This window comes from Copidosoma floridanum, unplaced genomic scaffold (genome assembly GCF_036245765.1).
Source record: "Copidosoma floridanum isolate Cflo_tuat_1 unplaced genomic scaffold, Cflo_Japanese_pri ptg000014l, whole genome shotgun sequence".
Classification (NCBI taxonomy): Eukaryota; Metazoa; Arthropoda; class Insecta; order Hymenoptera; family Encyrtidae; genus Copidosoma; species Copidosoma floridanum.
In genome coordinates, this window is record NW_028321891.1 from 8,840,392 (window position 1) to 8,854,323 (window position 13,932).

The 13,932-nt window shown below is 34.6% G+C and overlaps 1 protein-coding gene across 1 annotated transcript in view; it reads left to right on the plus strand.

The window, feature by feature from the left end:
• LOC106635988 (beaten path IIIc) overlaps positions 1-11,638 on the plus strand; it is an 80,160-nt gene extending 68,522 nt beyond the window's left edge. The window contains exons 3-6 of the mRNA XM_089591978.1: positions 1,217-1,352; positions 4,744-4,883; positions 6,956-7,241; positions 11,208-11,638. Of these exons, the coding sequence (XP_089448104.1) occupies positions 1,217-1,352; positions 4,744-4,883; positions 6,956-7,241; positions 11,208-11,302 (657 nt within the window). The 3' untranslated portion in view covers positions 11,303-11,638. The remainder of the gene's footprint in view (positions 1-1,216; positions 1,353-4,743; positions 4,884-6,955; positions 7,242-11,207) is intronic.
• The last annotated feature ends 2,294 nt before the right edge of the window (positions 11,639-13,932 follow it).

Consider the following 13,932-nt stretch of genomic DNA (forward strand, 5'->3'; position numbering starts at 1 on the left):
TGCTACCATTCTTTTTTTTTCCGTATTAGTGAGTAGGAAGAAACGAGATAAAAGAACGGGACCTTTGGTGTAGTTTTTTTGTTTCCACTCGAAAATTGTGATAACTTCACGTAGTCATCGTAATTAACGGAAGGTCACAAGGTAATTTAATATTATGTCCAAGCCACATGTAATAGTAATGGGAGAGGGAATGCTGATGAGCAAAAATTCAAATGTCAGTCGAAAGAATTGTGTAAGTTAGTGTACAAAGGTCGATTCAAACATTGATTGACAGGACCCACGGTTATTTAGGCAAACTTACAATTTTTTTTATCACATAAAAACAATTTACATTATTTTTTCTAATAAACACGACAAACAAGATCCATTGAAAGCTCAGGTGCAGATAAAAATTAAGCTTTTTACTGTCAAAAAATAAGAAGAAAGTGACGAAATTCTTGGGGGCAAAAGCCATTCAAAAAGTAGGTTAAGTCTACCGGAGGGATCTGGAAAATTTCACTCTAACTTTTTGCAACTTGGTTGAGTATGCAATTGTTGGAATAAGGTCGTCACTTACAGCTTTTGTATCCGTGCTTTTTATCCCCAGCAGTTGACAAAAAATACATTTCCTTACTTTTCTAAGATTACGTGTGCATATTTCATTTTTTGCATGATGATTCTATTAAAAATTACTCTAATATATTTTACAAAAACTACAGCATCAATCAAAGTAAGACAAAATCCAAATAAGTGAATCATTCATATAAATATTCAAAGATAAGTTAAGACGTAATAGAGATGGTAATCTTTATTATTCTATAATTCGAATTTCAGCTTGTGTACACATAATTACAGTAATAATCACGTACTTCAAATGTTGTAATGGAAACCACTCACAAATAAGAATTTCATAAATTTCCGTGTTTTCAAAATTGAAATTTGAAAGCTTAGCAAGATTCAATATTTAAATTACTTTAAGCACGGCTGTACATAAAGTAGATCGTATTGAGTTAGTTTTAAAACGTTTAATTATGCAAATAGTACTATTTAATTGGGAACCATGAATTATTTTTTGTTTTTTTTATACAAAATCATATAAATAAATAAGTTCTTTGAACAAAGGTCAAAAAAACAGCGTTATTTGATTTAATTAAATAATATTGTGGTCGTTAAAATAATCTCTATTCTCTCAGAAAATATTATAATGTAGGATCGAATATTATCATTTTATTTACAGATTCACAACTCAACAGAAAGCTCGGTGGTACTCAATTCGGTGAATCTCATGAGTTCAGGACGCTACAGATGCGAAGTGTCAGGAGAAGCACCAGCATTTCAGACTGTGTCTGAGCACGCTGACATGGAGGTTGTTGGTAAGGTTTTAAAAATTTTTTGGTGAATGTAGCTAAAAATATTACATTTAAAAATTTTTTTAATTACAACTTCTTTTTTTCATAAACTTTTTCATTATTTTTTTCTCGTGTATTTCTCGCTTCATTCAATATTTTCCCAAAACCCCTGCAGTTTAACTTTAAAAACTTTTGTTGAGAGCTTCCCCCAATCATTATTGGAGCTCTTCTAGGACGTTTCATTGTATTCATGAAGCCCACAAAAGTATTGTGTTCACTTTACCTTTTTCATCCGAAAACTCTGGAAATTCTATGTATTCACTAGAAATGAAAACTATAAATGAAGAATTATTTAAATTAAAAAAATGTCGATTCATATTTTTGCAAATAAGATAACTAAAAAATCAACCAACTCTTATGATAGTATAAAAAAATATAGAGTTCATTTCCATTGTTAACTTATTTCTCAAATTGTTTTTCGTTCAAAGATTTGAGAGACTGGAGTACCCATCAATTGAAAAAAAAACTTTTATTGAGAGCAATTATTTGCGTATAGTATCAATCAACGTAGAGCAATAACACATTTTACAGCATAAATTTAGAACCAACTGCTTGGACATGAAAATAAATTCAATGAATGGACTCGCCAAAACACTTTATCGCATATTCACGTATTTTCACGCGGGTAACGAGAACCTAATTAATTCTCGCGAACCTTAAACAACTCATCGGAACGAATTTCAAGCCCAACTCGCGCAAATGTACGGACACGCGCGGAGGCCCAGACGAAAACACACGAGCAATAGCCACCCACCACGCCCAGGAAAATCTCTCGGTTCGACCGAGTGCGTAATGCGTGCGCGAGAAGAGCGAATAATCACGCGAGTGGCAGCAACCCAAAATATCATACATGAAAATTCGGCCGTAGATTGTAAACTCGACTTGTACGTATCGTACAAACGCTTTTATTCCAATAACTCTCTGGTGCACACTAAACTCTCGCGAGTGCTCGCATTTCACGTAATACTTGCCGGTCACACCAAGCGCGCACACGTACCTATAGATATAACGGTAGATAGGACGTACGAACGGGCACGTAATTAACAAAGCATTGGTTCCGTCCCCCAAAGTAGATACAAACAACCACAGCTGCAGCAGCTCGATTGAAATCAATAATTCAAATTTCTCGCGCCACTCTCGCGAAAGGTCGTAAATTGTTTTCCAAAAGTTGCACCCGGAGCGAAGATAAATTTCTAACTTCAATCAACATCGTACCCACATACACAACCGGGTATCTATATAAAGTCTTGCGATGGGCATGAAATACTTGACCAATACACAAAGAAGTTATGTGGCCACGAGTGGAAAAGCAAAAGCACGCGAATTGGCGAGTGGTGAAAGGTAGAAATGCATATACCTTGTTGTCGTCAATTCAATATGTACGTATAAAATTCAGACTTGCACTTACATTGTAGATCGTGTAAGGCTGTAGGTTCACTGGGTGGGCAAAAGGGATACCTCGTAATAGATTTTTATATCTGTACATGTTACATATGTGTGTTGAATGCATGCAAGTGAATCGTATCAGCAAATGGTCAGACGGTGGGAATCCACAGAGAGCATCCAATAAGTGTGTAGGTGGTTGATTCAATTAAACGATTGGGGGAGGCATAAGTACGTTTTATTTTCAATTAAAATATAATTATTAAGGTGCGTCAAATCGAATTGAGACAAAAGTACACTCAAAGAAAGAGTTTGAAAAATGATACAAAGGATTGTTTGCTAATTCATTCGATAAAAGTATAATCACGATTGTGTTAACATTTTTGTAATCACAGCCCTTGTACTTAGAAAATAAAAAAGCCACATGATAGAATGGCAAAAGAAAGACACAAAAGAGAGAAGAAAAACACTGAGCTTTTCACGACAATATTCGCATGCGTCTGGTGATAGCGGATTAGCACGGAGCCACGCATATGACCAACCGCAACTCTTGCGCAAAGCCAAAATTCCGTAGAACCTGCGGGTCCATGCTCGTACATATTCGCGGCCTAGTATACCCATTCGTATGGTACACACAAGAATACGCGTACATCAAGCATTAGATTCGTTCAGCGAGGCGAATGCAACAATAATATACGATAGGGGGCAAAGGATAAAGGGCTGAATCTGCCGGCGTTACCGCCCCCCTTTCTACTCTTAGCCTTGTGAGGTGAGGGGTGTTAGTACGAATTTAGCCGCGATTAATGATGCGCGCGCGTTAATTGATATTGGCGTCCACCGAAGGATCTATCCTATAGGCCGCTCGACCCTCCTACCCGTAACGGCCCGTATATAGGTATATAAAGCGTAAAGCTGGCTTATATGTTCGGAGCGACTTAACGTTACTTATGCGTATATATGACGTGGTGCCCACATAACCAATGGCTGAGCGAGCAAATGGGGGACTGCGAGAGCTGCAGTTAAGTGCTCGACGCGATAATTGAAACACTGAAATTGAGACGTAGGGTGACGTAAATGGGCCCGAAGTAACGGTGCAATATCGATTTTATAACTTTGTCATTTATAGGTTTTTTTGCTGATTTAAGCAAATATTTAATTGGTCAAGTACAAAAACCAAATGAATAGTTTTAAAGACAATCTAATTAGTACCATGGGAGGTAAATAGTATTAAACAAATTTTTCTGTTTTTTTATTGTGTTAAATATTTTGCTTGAATTTACTAAAGCTACGCAGTCGCTATTAATACTTCAACTCAGTAATTAAATGAAATAGAGTATTTAACTATTTGTCATCAGATGGTAAATTAAGAGTACTTTTACAATTTTTTGATGATTATAAAAATAATAAGACATTAGAAAAAAATTTTTGCTGAAAAATATCATGTAGACAAAAGTTTAAAGTAGAAAATAATAAAATACAATCACATAAAAAATATCTTATTATTTAATCAATTCTATATTTGTGCAAATTACACGAATGATTATAAATAAAAAAATAATATTTATTATTATTTCTCAAAAATATAACGCATAAAAGATTAATAACAATATTTTCACTTCTGTATCAAAGTAACAATACGTTTATTTCAAGGAATAAGCACATTTTAAAAAGCCGACAGCTTTCCAGGCAAAAGAAATACAGCAGAAAAAATTCTGATACTCTCCTTAAATTTGTTCAAGCAACTCCTAAATATTCAAACTAGTATTTTTGCCAATGCCTCCAGAACTGAAAGAGGCGAAAAATTAACAAAACGAGTAAAAGAAAGAGTAATAAAAAAATACAGTGCAAAATGTATGTACGAAGCATATTGTAGCATATTTATAGGGAAGAAGGGAGCAAAGCAATGACTCTAACATCACTATGTACGAAACGTATGTATATATACGTATTTCCATATAAATAAACTTTGCAGCTCTGCCTGAGGAGGGTCCTATCATAAATGGCCGAGGGTCCAGGCAACGCTACCAAGCACACGATGTCGTGAGGTTCAACTGCACGTCTGCAAAGTCCAAGCCAGCGGCGACGCTCAGTTGGTTCATTAATGGCGAGCCGGTAAGTTTCCCTTTTCGCCTATATACGTACGGAGGATCGACTCGGCTACTAGTACAAACACAACCTTACACACCACAGAATAACTTCCCAATAACACGTGTTTGTATAGGTGCGCTCATGTGTGCATGCCTTTAGCTCCACCACAAAATTGGTGCTCGAGAACTTTAATTTAATCAATTCAAGGGAGTTCACCAGAAAGCTAGTCCTGTACCCTTAGGAGAAAGTACAAGAAAGAGAAAAGAGAGATTTCTAGGAATCTACATTCGATGGCCTAAACATTGGAGGCACTGCAAAATCATTATGTGGATATTTGATCATTCATTTTTTTAACCAAGCTTTTTAATTTGTTTTTTGTTTCAATAAATGATTAATAATCCACTAATTAACAATCCACTAATAAATTACTTGAAAAACTTTAACAACACAAGCAGGATCCAAAAAATGAGCCCCAATATTTAATGAACGATAATTATTCAGTGCTTATAAAACTAATATTACGTTCTTGTCAATTTTAATTATCATCGTGAACCATTTACATTGTTACAAAATTTATCGTTTCAGCCTATATAATGTCTTTATAATGTCTATTCGTATTGACCTATCTCGTATTATCTACTTATTGACCTATATTTGACAGCACTCAATTTATAATCCGAACAAAAAAGTTTACACAAAAAAAATAATAATTGGAGCCTGAATCCCGACAAATAAAGTAAAAAGTCCCATGTGGGTCAAATTAACAAAGACAATATAGCTTGAAACAAATCGTGACGAGCTTACAACCGACGTGCTAAAAAATCCCAACATTGACATTTGTACAAAATATAATTTTCTCCCTACGAGACTGACATCCTCTAAATCCTCTTTTTCTTTTTGGTACGCACATACACCATATACATGGAACAGCAGCCTACGATCCATCATAAATTCTATACATGTTCTGTAGCGCGATTTCAACTTCAAATAAAGTCAATATTTGACGCACGTGCTAGTTTGAAGTATAGTGCATGAGAATAAAAGACAGGGATTGAGTTTCGAAATTAAAATATCACAAAAAACGACATGCCATGCATCATTCGAAACGTCAGACATCAAAAGTCCTAAAGCAGTCATATGAATTATCGGATATCCTCTGTTATTATCCTGTGCTGGTACAATACATTTTTGTCAATTTTTTTTACGATACAGCTCGGTGAAATAAGCCTTTTTTAAATCACACAGCTGCTTTATCATTTGATTGACCTCTTTCAAACAGATATAAAATTATTAGCCAATATGTGGGATGATCATTCAATAATACGTGATGTCTCGTGATGGGTTGTTTAAACCCAACAATTTTTTAAATTATATTTCTGTGCTTCATTTGTTGTAAACCATGCATAATAAAACTGGATCAGAATTTAAAATGTCGTGCAGAATTTTTTTTTTGGTATGGCCGGCATACACTTTATTATTTATCCGTGCACTGGATTTTTGGCAAAGAATGGAAAAGAGTGCACGTGGAAAGAGAAAACTGAGCAGTTGAATTAGCACTAGCAACTTTTTAAATCCGTGTCACTTAGCACTTACCTACCGATAAGAAAAAGAAATATGCTGGTTGGCAAGTCTTTTTCAAAGTATCAAAAGTTACTCAAGTCTCTACTTAACGCACATTTTATGAATATTCAACTGCTCAACAACACGAACGATAAGGAAGCAGCTTGATATTTTGCTTTGAAAATAAAAATCATACCAACTTGAGTGACAAATTTGTAAAGAGCACAACGTATAAAATAATCAAGGAGTGAACATTTGTAACTCAAGTCACCTAAACGAAACCTATTCGCTGAATAAGTTTTCAAGTAGTACGAGTAAACGTATGCTCAGACATCCTCGTAAATCATACATTGTACGGACGCCTGTATTGAGTGATCGATTCCCAGTTTAAAGAAATTATCTTGTAAAGAAGCGATTATAAAGGCAGTACTCCTGAAAGTTTCATAAGTTGTTAGTCACAAGAAATTTTTATTATTACAAATGAAAAGTTGATAATCCGAACCTATTTATGTGCACTAATAATAATGCTACTGCAGGCACAAGGTCAATACGTGAAGGTCTTTGGTGCACACATCAAGGAAGTGGACCGCGAGGGACTGGAAACGGTAACACGTGGCTTGCAGGTCCGCATACAGGACTACCATTTCAAGCGTGGCATCATGAAGATCAAGTGCTTGGCCCAGATAGCCACAGTCTACTGGAAGAGTAACGAGCTGAGCATCGAGAACGGCTTTCGGAGTAATATCGAGAGCAACAAGATACCGGTCATGGAGAGCAGAGAGACAAGACCCCAAGGACACACGCACGCCGAGCACATACTTGGTAAGTATAATTTAATTTTAATACGTTGCAATATGTACAGTTGTCAAAGCAATCGTAGTGGACAAAAAGATATATCGTTAGCCTTTGTGACTTAAAATAACTGATCAAATGGCCATCCCATCTCACTTTGCATACTTATGGCATCTAGAACGAGTCTACATTTTCCATTAATTAGACGGGCTTCACGGCAGAATCTCCCAAGTTCTTGCATATTTTTTATTTAACTAACTCTTTCTTGGCTGCAACAGTAGCAACAAGAATTTTAAGAAAAATTAACCTCAAAAGTAAGGCTATGGCAAGGCGGTTCTGTGTTTTTGCTATTTGCTTGTCGATACGGCATTACGGACCAAAATTTCTTGCGCAGAGAGCTAATGCATCGGATGTTTGCCTTTTTTACTGACAAGCGAACATTTTTTTGGAGCTGTAAGATTCATTTTTTTTGGGAAACTAATGCCGATATTGATGAAGGTTTAAATAAAAGATTACTTTTACGAACGATTGTTTGGAATGTTGTACTCTTAAAAAATGTATTTACCCATTACTGAATGAAATTAAGTGAAAGGGAGTAAAAACAATATGCTTTGTTGGAATTGAATAAAATACATTTATTGCAACAAATTAAAAATTACTGAAAAAAGTGTAAGTATTCACGTCTAGTGTGTGTCACGTCTAATTATCCTTCTACGTTTGTTCATTGGTAAAATTTTCTACAACAAAAACATAGATTTTCGCTAAACCTACACCTGCGATGAAAATAAAGTTGTTACACTATCTGTTAAAAAAACAAACAGAATAGCCATAAAAAATTCCGAAACTTCGTGATGTACCAAATAAAAAAAAATAAAAAAATAAAAAAAAACTGACTACCAAACTGAACGATGCAAGCCCATAAACGAAAAGAGAGCCAATTATCGGAAGCTAAAGCCAAAAAATATTGCTCCGATTTCTGACATCAAAAAATCCACCAGTTCAACCCAACAAACGAACCATAAATTATCCGCTACGCCAAACCTGTAAACTCACGCAAACATGTACACACCCACAAATATATACTCATGTGTGGACACAGCCAGACGCACTCTTTTTCTTCCATACATATATCCGTTTACCAGACAGCACATACCTACCCACGTGTACACAAACGTGAGCTCTCTCTAGTAACGGTTTGTTGCATTCACCGCATAGCTCTGTATTTGCGACACCAGCCGAAAAAAATACAGAACAAACCAACCCACATGGCCTGTATTACCTGCAAATATGCACTAATTAACACAGATGGGGGGCAACATCAAACGCTGGTATGGAATAACAAAGTTATTTGCTTACTGGCACTGTACTTTCGTTTCAGCAGAGCAATGGTTAAGGGCCCAAATGAAATCCTTTAAATACTGCAAAGGTTTCGGGCTTGCACTTCAATAGCGTACACGAGGAGCTCGATCGTATTTAATTACTAAAATTTAATGCCTCGAGATATGTATACTATAAATAACTTTAATTTTTGGGCTGGTACTCCATTATTTCATTTGATTGTAGAAAATTTTCTTTCTCGTACTCCTATGGAAGGCAGCTTTCACGATGCTCACGAGTGTATTTATGAGTGTATTAAACCAACTCAAATATTTTCAGCCCCAAATAGCAACCGGTTAGACATTTATTTGGTTATAGTAAGTTCAAAGGTCATCACAGATATAATACAAATAGTATTAGTAGCCTAAATATTGTTTCCAGCGCATATAACATTTTTTGAAAAAATTTTCATTGAATGAATGCATGCCTTAATCTGATTGCAGCGTATTTTTACCATATTTTGTGACTTTTAATATTGTTTTCTAAAATTTCAAACAAATCAATAGATGAATCCTGAAAAGATTTTTAAAATTATTAAATGTGACGTGACAAAACTCCACAATTGTCGAAAAACGACAACTACGACTTATAAATTCACATCCGCTTTCTTCACCCACAAACGTCGACAAAAAGTGTTTTCCCTAATGAATGGCAAAGGTCATCTCGTCTTTGGTATTCAACACGTCGGATGAATAAAATTCAGTGCTGCAGTAGCAGCAAAGAAGTCTTCGTGATACATTCCTCCGCGTGAATTCTGATGCGCGCACGAAATATTGATGCACGTATCTTTCACACGTACATACCAACACACCTGCTGGTGCATGCATATTTATGTATACGTGTATACACGCGTGCAACTGTGCAGGTATAGCTGCATGAACATGAATATATGCTTGACACGTAGCGGATACTAAAACTCTCGTTAAAGTAAAATAACACACGAGTTGTTATCATAGTTTCGGGAGGTTTGAGTGCGCAAAAAGAGGGCGAGTCTAGGGGGTCGTTGGTAGGATAGTTCTCGAAAAAGTGCATCCAAAAATTTCTCATTAAATAGTCAAAATATTCGAAAAGCTACATGGATTAAATCATATTATCACATAATAAAATGCAAATGAAAAATATCTTTTTTAATTTCTGTCTAAAGACAAAAATTTTTTTTCGAAATCAAGTAAATTGGGACGTAACAGAAAATTGTGAATTTTATCATTGTGGATTCTAAGTCATTGTTTATGTCACAACTTCGATTCTACGAATCACATTTCAATTGTAAAAACCTCAATTATGTCTATTGATGTATTCCTTTTATTATATTTAAATAATTTTTTTTAATCTACTGAAATTTAAAATAGTTACATTGAGTAATTCAGTTGAATGTTAACACGAAAGTTTAATATAACACTAATCAATTGAGCCACGCAATATTGCCGAAGAAAAAAAAATAAAATTCACCCAGCCCCTTGCCATGATACACCGAAAACGATAGACAAAATTAACCATATCAAAAGCAGCCTCATCCGCCCCGCGATTCCCGATCCCTCGATGGCTTATCACGCGATCCTTTGTCATCGAATATCGAGCCTCGTTTTCTCCAAACACTCCGGTCCTACTTCCCCCCGTTCGGTAACAACATAGCAAATGCTGCCTGAGCCGAATTTAATCCAAACGTATCAGATTACACATGCGCGCCCTAGAAGAGAACAGCGGAGCGATCTGATTCTGACTCATCGCACTATCGCCCACGCGATCCGATGACAGAACCGACGCCCCCGTGAATCACTTTTCCACCCTCACCAAAGTTTGCACCTACACCCGCACTCGTACGGTAACAACACCATGCGTATCCACACGTGTGTATATTGCATGTCGAAGCTTTCGTCTTTGCCGCCAGAGATTCAAAGGAGATACAGAAGCGAAGGGGAAAAAGGACACGTATGAAATAAGGGTGGAAGGACGATTCTTGGCTGGAGAGCTTCGGCCCCTTTTCTTTCCCTCCTGTTTCTCATCGACCGCAGGAAAAGAACGAGGTTAGCAAGCAAACAAGTCCGTCGGCGATAAAAACTGTCATCACTCACAAAAACCGGTTTTACGGCCCTCCAGCGTTAATCAAATCCATACTTCCTTGCATCCCTCGATGGTTGTATAGCTCAGTTAGATTTTTACGCGCACTCGCTTTTGTTATCCTACCCCTTGTAGGTAGTGTAGAAGATACATTAAAATGTTCGAGAAAAGTAGTAGTGTACCTTAATTAACATACACCAATTTACGGACTAAACATGAGGTTTCAAGTGCTCTGTCTCTTTTTTTTCACCTCCCTTTCTTTTATGTCTGAATACTTGGTCCAAATTCGTGTTAAATATACAACTTTTTATCACAGAGTTGTAAGGTCACAGTTTACACAACGCAATTAAAATCACTCCAACAATAATCTTTATTATTTTGATATGTTATACAATATTTTTACTTTTAATACCCTCTTTACTTGTCCCCCCTCCCTCATTTTCTTGGATATTTGAAGAAATAATGATTCAAATGTAGAAAGCTTTTTGCTAAATTTTTTGTTTGAAACAATAAAATGCGTGGATTCATACTCAAAGATGTGTTTTCTGGTTATTTTTCTAGCAAACTCCGGCTGCGAATCTAGGATTGGCATATCCCATGCGACAACACTGCTGCTACTGACGATCATCAGCCTGGCGTCGTTACTGATGGTATAAAAAGAAATAAAAGCGAAAGGAACAGAGAAAAAGTGCCAGCGTTAGCCGTCAACGTTCGAGATTTTGTTTTTTTTTCTCAATGTTTTCGGCACGCGTAGTTGCGAATTATTCGCAGAGGGAGCCAGAACTTGGAGACCAAGATCGTCAGGCTCTCCCTCAGATGTTGTCTGCGGGTGTAGGTATACAGACATAAATTTATCAAAGAGTGTAATTTTGAGTCACTGCACGACGCGTAAAGGGAATATAGATTTTTTTTTCTATCTCAACTGTAAGGGACTAGAAGTTACATACATGTACGAAAGGATAGTATAAGGTGTTATTTATATTTTTATATTTAGGATTAAACATTGCATAACCAGAGAGCGAGTGTAATGACCGTCAAGGCATGAATTAATCTCCGTTTTCCCAAAGATTGAAGAAGATTTTCCCGAAGTGAAACTGAGTATAGCATAATTTAATTTAAAAATTCATATGGATATCATGCAATTGTGAGAATATATGTTGAGACTGAGAAACGTAATGATTGTAATATTTTACTTGAGAGTATCTTTTTATTTGAAAAAACTTGCTCGTAAATGTAAAATAATTTTCAAAATGAAATCGAAAAGATATTATAAGATCATCAAGTATTGTGTTTAGGAAAAAAATAAATTAATAAAAATGTTAACTTTGGGGCTAAGAAAAAAAATGTGGCGTGCACAGAACCGTACGACAGTGAATTTTCAAATGACTTTTTTCGTTTTCTTGTACCTCTATTATTTTTATTGCTTCAGAAATATTTGGCATTTACTGTTGACAGACGATAGTTATTATCTTTGCATTTTCTAGCTGAAAAAAAAATTAAGTTATTAAACACTTTAGTTTGACAATTTCATTGGTCTACTCTGAGACATTAATTTTTTAACGTTGAATATCTAATTTGATTTTAAATGCTTGTCGGGAAAGAAATTGTTATTATCGTAGTTTAATCACGTTAAAAAAAATATTTGTTTTTGTAATTTTAATTTTACCCAAAAAAGATTTTTTAAATTCCCTAAAATGTACTTAATATTTCGAATCAGCGCATTTTTGCAGATCATTGATTCCGATGAACTAGTTAGAAACAAAGGGAGAAGTGGTTTGAAAACAAACTGATATTTTTATGAATTAACTAAGATTCTTTAGACAAGAATACTAAAAAACAAGCGTACCTCTTTAAGAATTGTTTAAAATTTTACGTAAAATTTTACTCTCTTCAATTATAATTTTCGTAATATCAAATAAAATTATTATTTATTTATCAATGTTACATCACTGCCTAAAAATTTAAAGCCTCTTGGGATAAAATGTTTGAATAAAGTTTTTTTTTCAACAATGTATTATATACATTCATTCCAAAAAAAAAGAAAAATATACATCTGTAAGGCCAAATTAATATATACGTATACTGAAATATAATATATATTTATATTATATTTTATTATATTCTAAATATTATCATATATCTATATAACTTATATAATTAATATAATACATGATATAAGCAACGGATAAATGTGATTGATGAATATTCCAGGAAAAAATTAATTATTTTGTAACATAAATTAAGATACATAAAAACTTTTTAAGTCAACCCTTACACTTTACATTAATTATGCTGATTTGCCTTTGTTCAAAACGTAAGGAAGCGAAAATAATGCATTTTCAACATGTATACCTCACTGCATGTAGCAATCATAAAAAAGACAAGTGAAAAAACGTCCAAGAAATTTATAAAAGTGATAGACGCAGAAATTTTCCAGAATTCCTTGAAGTGGACTGGGCATAAACAATGGAACTTAAAATAGCCGATTTAAGGAGTGGACATGTAATAAAGCCAAGACAGAGACAATATGGTGTATACTGATGGACAAAAAAACAGGGCAAGGGTGAATTTGTGCAATTTAATGGGTTGCAGGAACAGTTCCAAAATTTTTATTTATTTTATTGAGTTTCATCGCATTTTACTGTTTCTGTCTTAATTTTAATTTTTTGTTACATTACTGTAGGAAGAATTAAATACCTGTACACTTTCTTCAATAAATAATTAGTTTGGTATGACCACGTAAACAACATGACTTACTATAGGTGTGCACAAGTGTACAAACAGAAAATTTTCTTTGTACAACCAAAATGTATGGTAGTACAACAAAATTTAATAGTTTGCCTAACTGAGTAAAGATTGTGAATGTGATTTGGTTTTTAATACATAGAGCACTAATTTTGTTATTGTTAGTAAATAATTTATTTGTGTAATGATTCAACTAATAAATTGTTTTCAACCGAACAATTTATTGACCCAACAATTTTTTTTTTTTCGTCCACTGCTTTCATGAAAGTAAGGTAATAATTGTAATTTTATGCAAACGTTCATTCGGAACTGTGGACGAAAAATAATACAATTAACAGATGTGTATTATAAAATTCAGTTTATTAAATAGACATAAGTTTATCACACGAATCATAGAAATTTTAAAAACCACGTAACATTACTTATCTAGGAAACAGTATGCGTAGATATAACTAATCCACTAAAGTAACCGTAAGCCAAAGCTATAATACTGACGAACTTTCGACTAAATTTTGTACGTATGTACTTAAGTACTTATATA